Source organism: Branchiostoma belcheri, unplaced genomic scaffold (genome assembly GCF_001625305.1).
Source record: "Branchiostoma belcheri isolate BF01 breed outbred unplaced genomic scaffold, Haploidv18h27 scaffold62, whole genome shotgun sequence".
NCBI lineage: Eukaryota > Metazoa > Chordata > Leptocardii > Amphioxiformes > Branchiostomatidae > Branchiostoma > Branchiostoma belcheri.
In genome coordinates this window covers 959,282-974,103 of record NW_017804265.1, presented here as the reverse complement: position 1 = coordinate 974,103, position 14,822 = coordinate 959,282, and the positions used below count along the sequence as shown (strand labels likewise).

General features: G+C 40.0%; 2 protein-coding genes across 2 annotated transcripts in view; both read right to left on the bottom strand.

Annotated features, from left to right (window-relative positions):
* LOC109483115 overlaps positions 1–944 on the bottom strand; it is a 1,750-nt gene extending 806 nt beyond the window's left edge. The window contains exons 1-3 of the mRNA XM_019786107.1: positions 850–944; positions 519–579; positions 125–212 (exon numbers count right to left, since the gene is read on the bottom strand). Of these exons, the coding sequence (XP_019641666.1) occupies positions 125–212; positions 519–579; positions 850–888 (188 nt within the window). The 5' untranslated portion in view covers positions 889–944. The remainder of the gene's footprint in view (positions 1–124; positions 213–518; positions 580–849) is intronic.
* Positions 945–1,886: 942 nt separating this feature from the next.
* Positions 1,887–9,812, bottom strand: LOC109483038. Its single transcript, XM_019785994.1, has 16 exons — positions 9,788–9,812; positions 9,493–9,611; positions 8,823–9,026; positions 7,727–7,815; positions 7,072–7,194; positions 6,784–6,853; positions 6,450–6,590; positions 5,959–6,055; positions 5,434–5,654; positions 5,059–5,155; positions 4,707–4,831; positions 4,190–4,279; positions 3,354–3,439; positions 3,005–3,074; positions 2,617–2,733; positions 1,887–2,018 (listed from the first exon to the last, which is right to left on the bottom strand). The coding sequence occupies exons 1-16, from the start codon at positions 9,810–9,812 to the stop codon at positions 1,887–1,889; spliced, it is 1,806 nt and encodes a 601-aa protein (XP_019641553.1).
* Positions 9,813–14,822: the final 5,010 nt, after the last annotated feature.

Below are 14,822 nucleotides of genomic sequence, written 5' to 3'. Positions count from 1 at the left end.
ATATATACGTATATTTTGAGGGAATAACATAATTCTATATGCCCTTTAATGCTAAATGTGTTCAACCAAGAAACACTTTAATGTCATTCTGTCTGCAAGGTCCTTAAAATCTACATGTACGTACGGTGATGAGCAGTAAGAGTAGTCGTTCTCACACCAACACCCGAGTCCGCAAATGTCGACGTCGCTTTCGTCATAGGGGCATGGGCCGCCTGTAAAACAAGGTTCAATGTCCGTCAGGTTGCTGGTACCCTAGCGGAACAGAAGTGAATTGTATAAATTCCTGTCTATTACGTCAGTTAGATGATAAAAATATTGCGATTTTAGAGGATACGATTAATTCTGCATTCATCTGCAATATGCGCTTCTCAGGTTCAGTTCTTTAGTTCAAGATTATACTGCTGGACCAAACCGCCAGGTGGCACAACACACCAGTTCTTTAGTTGAAATCTTTGCTTCAGATATAGTGACACTTTTTAGACGTTCTAGAGGTGATTTTGACCGTGAGTGTATCTTACCGTTCAGAGGCCATTGTCCAATAGCCGCGTCTGTAACTCCGGTGGATAGCCATACAACAACCTACATCATAGACAAACAAACAAACATACAAACGGACGGTTTGGTTCAGGTCATTGACTTTTGGTTTGGAAAAGAAGAAGAAGAGGAAACAGTACAAAACAACATGTTTTCCTTCGGTAAACATAGCAAGGATCTATGACAGCCTTTGTTTTAGTCACAAGATACATGCAGCTGAATGCTTTGCGACATATGCACGACTATCTTAATATCGTTATTATGTGATCGTACGACAATCGTACGATGAATATTAATATGTGACCGGGTCCTTACCAAAGTGGTGGCCAGCCCAAGGAGATAGCTGTACTGCATGGTTGGATGTGACAAAAAGAAGTACAAGTAGCTCCAATATGGTCCTCTGTCTCAATGTTAGCTTTAAACATGACGTAAATTAGATAAACAGTTTATCTGTGTGTACATATGTCAACTCAGTGACGTAGAAATGAGCTAGCTTTAGAAATACCGCGCAATGTTCGATGTTAATAGGTTATCTGTCTAAGGCAAACAACACCAGAAGGTACGGTCCCAGGGTTGCTATAGCGTCAGTAAATAGACACGCCTCAAGCTGAGATGACCATGGGTAAAATAATGTAAACTTCGGGTCCGTCGACCCAAGTTTACTCTTGTATATACGAACACTCATTTGTTGTTTTGTCATTGTCATACCTGTATTTTGTATTCTATGTCAGTGGTGTGATTAATATTAGCTTCAGCTAGAGTTTCCACCTCTGTGTCTTGTACCATGTCTTGTACTTTGTTGTTTAAATGAATAAAAAAAAAGTTTACATATAAGATTAATAAATACAACTCAAGTAGCAACGAAGGATCTTTCTTATGAGTAAAAAGTTGAAAGGACAAAAATAAGTTTATTTTTCACGGAGTGTTTTGATACACCAAGGGTAATATTGAAGACAATGAATAGTGTCACAGAGTTATGTACAATATCAATTTTTTATCAATTTTTCTATTAGGTATACGTATTTTGTTCGTCTTTAGATTTAAAGACAGGACATGCACATAACATGGCTCTAATGTTCATTTGCTGTCTGTTGCACTCATGAATGATCGACTCTTATATGTACATATCATCGTTGATGCATATGACAATACGTACCTCAACATTAATTGCACAAGACCATATTTAATAGACACGTTTTTCATGACAATATTTACATGGACGTGGCTGAAGCTTTCGTGTATTGCCTGTATTCCATCCAGTTAAAGTATCTCATGCGATATTGCTTAGAAGTGCAGTTGTCCAATAACTATATTTGACAGCGACCTCTGAAGATTGCAGGTTTCCAAAGTCGCTATCTAAACCGGTCCGAGGCTAACGGATCGTCCACTATCCGCTCGTGGATCTCTATAAACAGCGGTATGTAGATGAGATAAGTCAGGAAATCCACCAGACCGGTTCCCTCCCGGTCCAACTTGCACAGAACCTGAGTAAAAGGGACAAAAATATATTTAAAACTTTGAGGTTTGCCACTAACACAGTACGTTTCTTGTTATGTATACATATATAGCGCGTAATACGAACGAGTAAGACAAAAAAAAAAAGACATACAAAACTGAGCAGAAGTGCTGTGTATGTAGTGGTCATTTCCAATTTTGTGTGTTCTTGGTTCCTAGTATTGGAAACGTTTAAAGTATATGAAAGAAACATCTGTCACAATATTTCTTCATTGTCACAAATTATGATAGAGCACACAAAGACCTTTTAACTAATCACGTAAATTATGATCATAATAATTTGGCTTGCCCCCATCCGTTACCCAAAGTGTTCAATATTTCATAGCTTACAAAGACACACATGAAATGGCATTTAGTAGGAAATTGGCAGACTTTTTTTACCCTTTTGTTACTTTTATTCTGAACAATCCCAAAGCACACAGCCAAAACTCTTTAAACATGGTGGCAGCGGTGGGATTGATGAAAGTATGTTGCTGGGGCCAACTACACTGTGAATGGGCAATGCAAACTTACTGGGTTCTGAACACCTCTTGAACTTGTGGCTAGGCTATAGCTACATGTACCCACCCGTTTGATGTGTTCGTTTCTCAGGCCCCCGGCCGCCATTTCCACGCCCAGCGCATGCGTCTTGACCGTGCCGGGCGGCGTGTCGTTATACTGGTCTGACAGCAGCCGGAACATCTCCTGGTGATGAAAAAAGTCAAACAGAGATTCAGAAGACAAAATCCAGATTATCAAGGTAAATGACTCAATACATCATAACGTTTTTTTTACTGTTTATACAGTCTCAAAATCAAGAAGTAAAAAGCCCTATATCATATCTACTTCAAATTTACATTGGTTACATTCTAGATACTATCTAGAATATAACCAATGTAATTGTGAATAATTGGGAAATAATGGGGAAAAACGTAGTTTTTATACCGAGCTTTCGATAACTACTCAGTGTACGTACCTTGCATCTTTCCATCTTCACTGCCAGGGCCTCAAAATCCATCTTGTCAATCAGCTTCTTCACGAAAGGTCTGGGATAAAAATAAAACACAACATTGTCATATGCATGGAGAACTAGGTGCATGTAAGTGGAGACTTAGTGGAAGGTACGTACACTATTCTAGTATGAGTAAGAGGGGCTCGGATTTTTTTTTCACAAATCTTACTGATTGCAAGGTACAGCTTCTGATACTTTTCATGTTTTTCCACACTTGTAGCATGCATGTAAAAGAAGACAAAAATGTAAAAGAAGACAACAAATTAAACGGTCATATATTTGCAGGGTTTTGAATTTTAAAAATCATTCTTACTCCACTTCAGTGATTCTCTCCGACAGTGCAGCGACGGCGCTGAACAGTTTGAGATTGAGGCGCCGCCTACCGGGAATATCCAGTACCTGCAGGTGTATCATTTCAACATAATCATGATTATAGGAGACGAAAACTCTGCAGAATTCGCTAACTAAACTGTAACAGATGTCTAACTACTAACTAGTTCTACTAAGGTCTAAAATGCAGTTTATTTCGGTAGGTGGTATTCTTATCAGAGTTGCCAACATGACAGTGAATGGCATGGGAACGAGTCTCGTGGGAAGAAGAGCTCCGGGAACGACTTGGTGACGACATGTCCAGGTTAGTGTGACTAATGTTCTGTATTCTATTCCCGTATCGTGGCACAGCTAGAATGGCAAACATACATTCAGTAAAGTCAAGGGACTAGGAACAAGATTGTAGGTGTGTAGGTTTGTGTAGCTATATAGCTGTTACGCGGTTGTTTTAATAGATGTATTGTTACCAAAAATGTTACCTAAATGACCCCCTCCCCAGAACACACACACACTTGTACTGAAAGATAGTAGTGGTTTGTAGACTGGCCATTAACGCTTATCCTCTAAATACTTCAATCTTCGGGATGTACAAATAGAAAGGTATTGAGCTTCTTGAATTTTCTAAATGCAAATATTAAATGAGTAAAATACGAGCGATAGCGATTTTGTGTACATTATATACATGCAAATTATTTGAAAACATATGCAAATTATCGATAGGCGAATCACCCGCTTTTTGCACACCGCTCACTGACCGTGACGTCATGGCGATCGCTCGTATAGCTGCATTGTGCATGTTTTGATGCCGTTTGTACTTACTTGACTGATAAAATCCAGTTCTTTAGTGGAAAGATGACTGTTGACTTGCAACAAGGCGTCTTTCAGGTCTTCAACGTCCAACTCTACGTCCTAAATAATCATGGGGCATGTGTTATGATGGTTCCTTCTAAACTTTTACGTACAATTGAAAGTGTGTATTATATTTATCAACTGAAAATGTAAAAATTCACAACTTTAAAGCTTTATAACTTTACAGAGCCTTTAACACTTATGGCGGGCCCGTAGATGGCTACTATTAAAGTTAGTTCCCCGCCCCGAGGTGTATATAATGGTGAGATAATCCCTGGTCCTGTGCGATAACCACCGAATAAACCACCGAGTGAGCGTAGTGGCTATGATAATACTCTTTGAAAGCATGAATGCGTAACTGCCATATTTAAAAAAAATCCTGCTCACTATTTCTGGCTACTTGGACAGTCCTGGCCGACTGTATATCTGTGTATACAGTAAAATAAATCAAATCAAATCAAATCAAATAAAAAAGGTTTCTGCTCACTATTTCCGGGTGCATAGTCCGGTACCGTGAGCTCTGAGCGCGGCGGAAGCCTGGTGACTGGGTGTACTGTCTCAGGTCTGTCTGTCTCTGCTTCGTTAGCTTCCAGTCTGCCCGCCGAATCTCGTCTGGAAATAAGAGTAGTAACATAAGCGCCAAATAACTATTATCATTCAGGTATCTCGTTATACAACATTGCATGATATGTGTGCCCACTTTTATGGAATAATGGATATTTTGATCAGGTATAAGTTATCAGTTACAATTCATAACTGTGAAGTTTATCTTTTCGCCCTCTTACGAATAGAAAAAGAATTATTTACTTAAGCAACTTTTAATTCTAACGCTCACATACCTTGAAGGTGTTTTATTCTCGCTTCCATTTTCTTAATCCTGTCCTCTCGTGACGTTATTTCGGCTCTTACTCTCTTTACTTGAATCAGTGACTCCAACTGGGAGGGCAATGATGGAGTTTATGAACAACTATGTCAAAAGTAGCGTTGGTAGCATTATTCATAGCCATTTTACTGTAAGTATTTTATCATGCTCTATATATGTCTCTGCATCGAGACCTCGGGCATGAGTAAACTTTCATTATTTTATTACCTGTGCCAAATTGACAAGGTTGTATCCTTAGCATAAGCTAGCCTTGCTAACTGAAACTTTGAATAACCGAGAAAAATAAATAAAAAAAATTACAGTGCATTACACAGCATACAACAAAACTCACGCTTTCTTTCTCCTGTTTAGTAAGAGACTCTAGTAGCTCCTTGTCGCTCATCTTCCTGAGTTGTGTGTTTTTACTGACCGCACTGCCGGCCGCTGAGGCTCCGCTCTTCTTAGACTTGCTTTTCTTACTCTTCTTCTTCCCCTTCTTCCCTTTCTTCGTCTTGACGCCAGAGAGAGCTCCAGGTCTGCGCGCTTCTTCGGCTATGGACCGTACCAAGTTTTCTGGGGAAAAGGTGAACACATTGAACCAAGCGTTTAGAACGAATAACGTTATAGTGTTACAGAAAATGACTTAAGTAGGAATGGTCGAACCCAAAAAAAACTTGGTGCTCTCGAGATCTGATTAGAAGTCAACTTGCAAATTTCTTGGCATTTCAAAAAATGAATGTAATAAACATGACTAATGAATAAAACGTGAACTATAAAATCATGATGAGCTAATGCCCCTGCTGAATATCAACAAAAATACATAACCAATAGGTAAAATGTTGTTTTTTCCTCTGGTGATGCAAATATGTGTCCGTACCTCTAAGTTGATGTAGTTCCCCCCGTAAGTCGTCCTGTTTCCCCTGTAGGAACGCTATCTTACTCGCCACCTTCTCTTTGTAGTCCTGAGGCGTGTCCTGTTGGGTAGGATTGGTGATCAGATACATATATATGTTCATCATCTCTTGTACAAAACGTACCTCAACCACACAGCTTTTTAAGAAATTTACGGCATAATCAGTTGGCACATGACTCATGCAGCAACGCCACCATGCGTTAATTAGTAGTAGTAGTACAGTCCATTTATGCCTGGTGAAGATAGCTTCTGAGTTACCGAAACGCCGGCTAGATAAAGGTCGCTTAGATTGTGGATTGAAAATCTTATTTTTCGATGACTGTGTACGTGCATGACTGTGGCTAACTTTTCCTCTAGATGCTTAGAGCCTCTTTCATGAATAGCATGGATTAGTATATCGATTAATAATATAGTATGATGGTGATTTTTAGCGCAAAAAGGAAATATATACTTACATTAAACATCTCTTTCGGTTCCATTTTCTTCTCGTCATCGCCGCTGTCTTTGTCGCTACGTAAACTTGAGGACGAAGCTGACTTTTTACTTGACTTTTTCAGTTTTTTACTCTGGTTGAAGGCTGTTCTCCCTTTGTTCACCTGGTTAACGAAATTCAAGTTGAAGAGAGTTCAGTTCCTCAGAAAGTCTTAACAAATAAGGAACCAGTGTCCCAAAGGACGTCAACTCATGTGTTGAACTGAAAATCCGACGAAAAATTGACAACAAAGAAAGAAATCTTTTCCGCTAAGTCCTTTTAAGGGTAGTCAGGAACGATAAACGTAACAAATTTACCTCTTCCTCTTCTTCCGGTTCTTTTGCGAACCAGGTGAAGATGGCCTCGTATGTCGGTAAGCGGTTCGGTCTGGAACAAAAGCAAACCAAGATGAATTTTTAGATTAGTTTTTCTATGTAGCGTTAACTTTCTCTATACAACATAGGTAATCTTTTTACCTGAGGTAAATATGTAGCCAAATCTGTTGGGCAGGCACTAAAATTTGAAAGTTTATCATTTCCAACAACTGGCATGTTTTCTTAAAATGCTTTTAATACTAGCATTAGGAAAAAGTACTTGAGGCTTACCTAACTATACAGTACTTTGCAAGGTAGTCTAAGGGGTCATCGTCCGGAAGTGCGTCATCAATGACGTCATCTACGTGACCGTTTGCGCTTCTACTTCTGGTAGCAGGCACGCTGTGTACAGGCCTGGGTAGAAATGGTGTTTAGAGTGAGAAACAGTGGTAAAGTCTTGAAGAAAGTGCTCCTGTTAAAAGATTTAGATTGATATTGATATCTTTAAGTATGCTATAACGTTAGTACATATTACTACATGCAACATGATGTCCTATAAAGAGTGCATGAACATTTACATTTGATTCTAGATCCGTTTTTATTGTAAAGGGCGCGGAGATATAGATTATATGTAGATAAAGGAGGTTGAGACTTTTAATTTTTCCTAGACCCTCCCCCCATGTCCGATTTTTTTCCCTAGACCCTCCCCCCGGCCCATTTTTTCCTAGACCCCCCCCCCAGGCGACCGGCCCTCCCCCCGCTAAATATCGTACTGTCACTTAGATTCTAAGTCCCTTTTTTTTGCTTAATTTGTCAGGGTGCTGAAATCTAACTTTCATGTAGGTAATTAAAAGGTATCAACCTTTACTTTAAATTCTGAAGCCACTTTATGCTTAAATTTAGATTATATAGTATAAAGTGTGCTGAAATCTAGATGTCACCATACTTGATCAGGTCCCTCCAAGTTTTCGGTTTCGGTTTGGGTTTCCGTTTGATGGCTGTCTTGGCTGAACGGACACCCTCAGTGACGTCATGCTGAAAAAGCAATCATGATATTGATTCATCAATCATAAATACATACATCTTAATTGTGTGCACATACGTAAATACCTGTATTCATAACACATCAACAGTTCTCACCTTTTGTTACTTCTACACATTTGTTTTCTCTTATTTATATTTGATTTACCTTATGTACTTGTATTTATTTTGTGAAATCTTGGTTCTTTATCAAGTTTATGTACAGATTTGTTTATTTGCATTTATGATCTGTTATGAGTTCACTCTGTTCTGCTTAATTGTATATAGCCTAACTTTATTTGTGTTCACATTTTGTTTGGATTCTGTACCTCTGTTTCTCTGTTGTTTATGTATTATTTATTCTCAAACGGTGTCGTATAAGCCCACACGGGCTGGGCGTGGTATGCGCACGACACGAAAATAAAGTTTCATTCATTCATTCATTCATTCATTCATTCATTCATAATATCATATTAATATGTAAGATTGATATGACAGTGATGCATCATCCAAAATCTATATTTTTGCTATATTTTTTCGATTCTCACGGTTTGTATCAGTTCTTCTGGATTTAAATTTGCAGTTCAAAGACATAACCTTATAAGAACAAATGATGTTTCATTGTTTTCTTTTAAACTTCGTATCTTTTACAAAATAGATATTGTCTAAATCGGCAGAGTAAACGCATGACATTTGCCGTAGACTGGGGAGGATTAAAAGCTTACAATACTATACGTCTTATCAATCAAACATTTCATCAAGGCATGGCAGGGCATTCAATTAACGCATTTATACGGCTATTATATTATAGTAAGGCCAGGCTATGAATAGACGTACGGAAAATAAGCAGTGGATTTTTATTACCATTTTCAATGTAGTTTAGTCTTCTTCATGAAAGTTTACTAGAATAAAGCTATAAAGTGCAATTTTTCCGATATAAAATTGTATAATTTATCAGAGGTATTCGTACTTGTATAACTATATGAAGAAGATATTTTACGAATTTCCAGTGAAGTGCTTACCTTTTTCTCGAAGTCTGTGTCGGAATGCTCCTTCTTAGCATCTTCTTCCCCGTACTCTAAATCCGGAAGGCTTGGTAGGGGAGGGAGTTCCACTGATCGGGCATCCTCCGTCCACTCCGGATCCGGAGTAGGTGACGTCATGTCTGATCCGGATCCGGACAGCGCTGGGGATGATGGGACGGGGGAGGTCTCCTCTAGTGTGGGCTTTTGAGGCAAAGATATATTTAATAACATTAGAATTTATACTAGCTCAATCTCAATTGAAAAAGATAATCACCAGATTCCAATGGGGCCATATAGACTGTATATAGGCTGTAATTCAAGTTCCTACAGTAATCCTACTTGACGTAAAATTTCCAATATATTATAATTCATGACATTTGTTTCTGTTGAAAAGCTTGTATATGGATATATAAATATTTGAGTATCTGAAGATGATGATGATAATCTAATGGTGGTAAATTTCAATTTTCTAAAGACGACAAAGCAGCCATTGTGGGTGACGGTATTCATTAGTCCATAGTCCATACCATGTTAACGTTACTAAGTGCTATGCAATATAATTACACAGATCTTAAAGCATGCAGAAACCAATGAATGGATGACTATGCAAATAACCACGAGGTACTGTTTAATACAGTGCTGCACATTTAGTAACGTTTGCCCTCACCTCTACCAGGAACTCCACCTGTACAGGGTTGCGTTTCCAGCGGACGTGTTTCCCCTGTTTCCGTACTATCTCTGCCCTCTTCCGGGACTGGGCATAGCTGGAATCATCTGAGGAGGTTCCTGACCAAAACAACAAAAAAACATTTAGATCATAATATCAAATCATAAGACATTCAGAAATACATAAAGCGAGAGAACAATCTTCAGTTCTCACACTTTCTTCTTCCCGCTGTTGACTCGGCTAACTACATGTACCGCTCTCGCAACGTCCCTGTATGTAGTAGGTCTGCAATAACTGGCGTATACGATTGCCTTCCCCATACGTGTAATGGTATAGTCCTCTCCTCAAATCTCGGAAAGAGTCTCGCCATAGCTCTCGAGATTTTGAGTTCTCGCGAGAAATTTCGAGATTTTTCAAAGTCTTGTGAGCAGAGGTGTTGCGTGTTTTGTTGTTGTTGTTGTATTTCTTACCTCCCGAAAGCGTGCTTCCCAGTCCAGAATCCGCAGAGCCCGGTCTCATCTTGCTTGCCATACCCTCAATATCCTGTCATAAGAAAAACACAAACGCACAACTTGCATGTATCAAAATATCTGTGTATGTACTGGTGAATACGCCCGTATATTGATGAATGCTACCTCTGCATAGGTGTTGTCCTTGGTGCTGAACCGCATTTGTTGGGGTGGATGATAACTTGAAATGCTTACTCCAATATTTCAAGTTACAACCACCAATGTTCTACAAATACAAGGCCATTTTGCCCACTCCCACAATACAAGAATGAGCGACATTCTAGCTTTCCCATTTGGATGATTTAAGTGGCTCCTTTCTACGAAGAAATTCTTCCTATATAATCTTAGGAATACAGTGTCAGGAGTCTGGAGAGAAATTACGAGATTGTTGAAGTAATTCTGAGGAAACCAAAAGGACCTTTACCTCATCAATAGCCTGTAGTTTGCCGGAAACCTGTCCGGACAGCCTAGTCTCAGCATCGGCAACATCTGAAGAAAAAATGATAAAAAAAGAATTATAAGGTTGCATTACATTTGAACTTGATGTTTCGTGTCATCTTTCCAGCTTAAAAAAGGGGGCGACGTGCTATGCCATGAATGTAACTTCTCATGACCATATACAATGGTTTCATATCATACATTTATCAGGTATATTTTCTTGGAAAGTTACGCCTTCTTGCGATTTGTTCCGAACTTACAGGAACTGAGGCATGGCCCCCAGAACGCCCACCTACCTTCGTTCAGAGAGCGGAGGTCCATCCGGTCCGAGTCCAAGTCGGAGTCGTCGCCAGCGTCCAGCTTTGCCGGCGGAGTCTGTTCGGATCCGGAATTCAGCCCGCCTATCCGGGGTAGGTTCACGCTTTCCAGATCTATAGCTGTACGGAAAATCAATGTATGATTACACCATAATTTACGGGAAAAGTTCTGCTCCTTTCCTTCGCTAACCGCTTCCCCCCTCTCCGGGATCCCACCCGACTCTCAATCAAACGTTACTCAAGAAGCTTTATACATATTGTCATGAACTTGGTAGGTGGATAGGTATTGATGAGACATAGAAATGATTAGATTTTGGGCCCCTGGTGGCTTTTGTTGGTACTGCCGCCGGAAAGTGGTTGTTACTTCGTACCAGACTCCATGTTTGACGAAAATTGACTAACATAATTATAGGGAATTCTGTGATGGTAAGTCATGGATTTGTGGTGTGTCGTGTAGGAAAAATCGCATATAAAGTTCTCCATACTGTTTGTCGTAGAGGACCACATAATGCTATCGGTAAGGGCCCAATCACTTTCGTCGTAACCTTCGTCGTACAATCGCCTTACGATTGCAAACGTAGGCATTCTTAGCACAGTCGTACAATGGTGGTACAATATTCAGGTGTTTTGTTACGGAAAAGACTATGATCTTAGATCCTCTCCGACCGCTTGGTTCTGTCACTTCACTCGAAACTAGGACACTAGGAAAGCACAAAAAAGCTGGAACAAAGTTTCCTACCGTCCGGGTCTTTGCTGCCAATACTGCAGCTCCGAGCCCGCGATAGCGCCGGCGAACCGACTTTGGGTAGAGACACGGCCGAGCCTCGGGAACCCTGGTCACGAGTCGGTCTCGTTCCCTTGGTCTTCAGCGTTTTAGTATTACTGTCGTCTGCAGATTTTCCCGCGCTGTTGTAACCCGGCAGGCGCGGCAGAGAGGAGGCTGGGAACGGGAAATGGTAGAGTTTTGTTTTTATGTACGACATTTCTGAGGAAAGTTAAGGGTGTTTTGTCTGTAACATAGTGATTATAAACGTGTCCTATTCGTGTGCAAGTTGCCAGGTGAAAAAGTACGGAAGATAATCCCTTGAGAGATCATATCCCGGTAAGTCTAGGAAGTTAACGCGTTCTAATTTTCCTGTCACACTTGGGAATTTTTTGTTCCAATGTTCTGTTTTTGGATACTGTCAAACGCTGGTCATCTTAAATTTGGCGCCATTTTGGACCCCCCCCCCCGCATGGTGATACCTGTTTGTATCTACATTTAGACTGTGACGTAACATGTATATTGTTTCCACTTGCCAACCAGAATTTGATACATTCCATCCAACAGATGAATTCCATAAAATCTATAGGAGATAACTCGTACTTGACTGTACAAATAGGTAAATATCTCAAAGAATGTAGCGTTACAGACACCCTTCTACTCAATTAGAGCAAGTAGTATTCGTGACATGTCAAACTCAACATGTTGTTCTATGCTTGTATATTATGTAGGCTTACTTAATTCATTTGTATCCATTTTAGTTTGCATGGCATGATTATAGTTCTACGAAAGTCACTTTATACTTTTTTGTGCAAAGAAAGATTGTTGTTTATAGGCTGTGAGGTAGAATTCATTGCAATACCCGTTCCGTTGCACTCACCATTACGATCAGACCTATTGCGGAGCTTCATCTGCCCGGTGGTGTCCCAGTCATCAGCGGGTGATGTCGGGTGTGTGGTCGGGCGTCCCTTCCACCAGGTCCCGCCCAGCGCCCACTTCCTACCCCGCTCCTCCCCGTACAGATAGCCTCCCCCGACTCGCTCAGGATGCTCAGCCGCTAGGTAGCTAAAACCGTTCCAAATGTGCAATATACATTAGATACAGGATGGAGTTATAATATTTAAACATAACAAATTCATATAAGCATAATAACTAGGTATGATTTTAAAATGCGTCATATATATACACTAACAGAGTACGTTGAAATGTCCCAAGGGTAAAATTGCTTTAGCACAAATTTAAGTACTAGTATCTAAAACTGCCTTGCACAATATAGTCTTAGAATAGCCTGCGTAGCAATGGTTACAAAACGATATATGTATATATTGTTGGGACAAGAAGTATACAATATGCGTCCTAATCCTGAATATTCATGTCCTACCTTTTAAATTGAATAGCAACGATGCTCTTTTTGTACAGTCGCCTTATTTCAATACACTTCCAACAAAGGCTACTTTTAGAGTAGACCCAAGTGGTTGCCAAGTTCTCATTGTCTTGTATTAACATTGCGTGCCTTGGTTTCTCACACAGACACTATCAATTCAACAACTTGCCGGATATATATAACTCATTCAGCTTGTACATAACAGATATTGAAAGGCGCTTTCCGGTATGTTTCATTATGAGTCAAATCGTATAATACTCTATTTTCCGCGACATAAAATATTCATTGCTTTAGACCGAAAAGAGAAATCGCACAAGTCGTTTAATCGATGTGATATCATATACTGGAGAAATGGACATGACTCTTTGAATGTGTATATTTTGGACTGTTTTATCAAGTAGATAAAAATATTATTAACGTTTTCTTTGTAAGGGTATTTAATTCTTGAAGAAAAGAGGGATTTTACCCATGGCTGCATAGGTTTGTTTAGTCTTTAGAAAGGGTTGACTTGGATACCGTAAGTCTTGCAAACAAGTCGAATCAGCTTGCTTTCGCTTGAGGTAGCATTATGAGATATATAGGTTTGATTGAATTTACTACGTCAAGAAATGTCTGGGAAGTCTTAAGTATCCACTTTCTATATTGTCCTAGTTTTACATAATGCATATTTAAAGAATTGAAGAACAAAATTTCGGAGTCTATTTGGAGATATTTTTGGACCTTTTATTTTTTTCATTCATTTATTGGTTTGATCATTGGACATGCATACATATAGTTAGGGCAACTAGCCTGTGACTATTGCAAAATAGCCGCTACCAGGCACCGCGAATCGCTGGAAAAATAGTAGAAATTGGCCGAAATAAAGGAATAATATACCAGGGGAGGTAGCCGGCCAGAGAATATACAAATGGGTCGTGAATTGGATCTTTTCTGGCCAGCTACCTCTCCTGGTATATTATTCCTTTATTTCGACCAATTTCTACTATTTTTCCAGCGATTCGCGGTGCCTGGTAGAGGCTAATTGCAAAAGGCAAGACAAAGACAAGGTATTACAACGGAACTGGACAGGAAAAAAGCTTAACAATTACCGTACCTTGGGTCGCATATCAGCCTGACGCAGCCGTGACACAGGCCCCGCGGGTTGTGGACGTGATCCCGCACCTCAGTCCCGCACACGGACCGGACATTAAACGGGGAGAACCCGACAATGGGCACGAACCTGGGAGGCGGCAAGGTCGTCTTGTGGTTAGGGTAGTTGACTTAAACCAAATCTAAAGGGTCTGGGTTCGAATCCCTGGCAGACCCAAGTGTTGTGCCATCGGCAAATGCATTTACATCTATTACTTCATCTAGTACTCGACTCAGGTGAACATGAGTACCTATCTTAGGTTAGCTATAGGGGTGTCCTCTCGGATGGTCGTCTTGTGGTTAGGGTTGTTGACTTAGAAACTAAAGGGTCTGGGTTCGATCCCTAGCATACCTCATCTATTTCCTTAAACTTGACTCAGGTGAAAATAAGTACCTATCTTTGGTTAGGGGTGTCCTCTCAGATGGGACGTAGAGCCAGCTAGAGGTCCCGTGTTTGAGGAGAGCCACATCTTAAGAACGTTTAAAAACCTACGTATACTTCACTTATAGAAAAGTGTAGGGGTCATTCCCAGTATGAGTGGTTCAGACATGACAGCCTGGTCTTTCTTACATAGCTTGAGTGCAATTACTGTACAACACTGGTGTGTTATGGCTAACGTCCTAGGCGGTTAAATCGTTATGCGACGACACAAATAAACAAACAAACAAACAAACAAGCAAACAAACCTCAACGGTTGTGACACCCAGCCAGACACTCCGCCATTATCGATATACAACTCGGAATGATTCCTGTACGTAGAAGAGCAGAACGTAAAGAAAACATTTTGGCA

Coding starts and splice junctions, on each gene's coding strand:
- LOC109483038 (XM_019785994.1), bottom strand. CDS start 9,812: ATGGGGAAGGCAATCGTATACGCCA. Junction 6,591..6,783: donor AACCGGAAGAAGAGGAAGAG/GTAAATTTGTTA, acceptor TTCGTTAACCAG/GTGAACAAAGGGAGAACAGC. Junction 5,156..5,433: donor CTAAACAGGAGAAAGAAAGC/GTGAGTTTTGTT, acceptor TTGCCCTCCCAG/TTGGAGTCACTGATTCAAGT.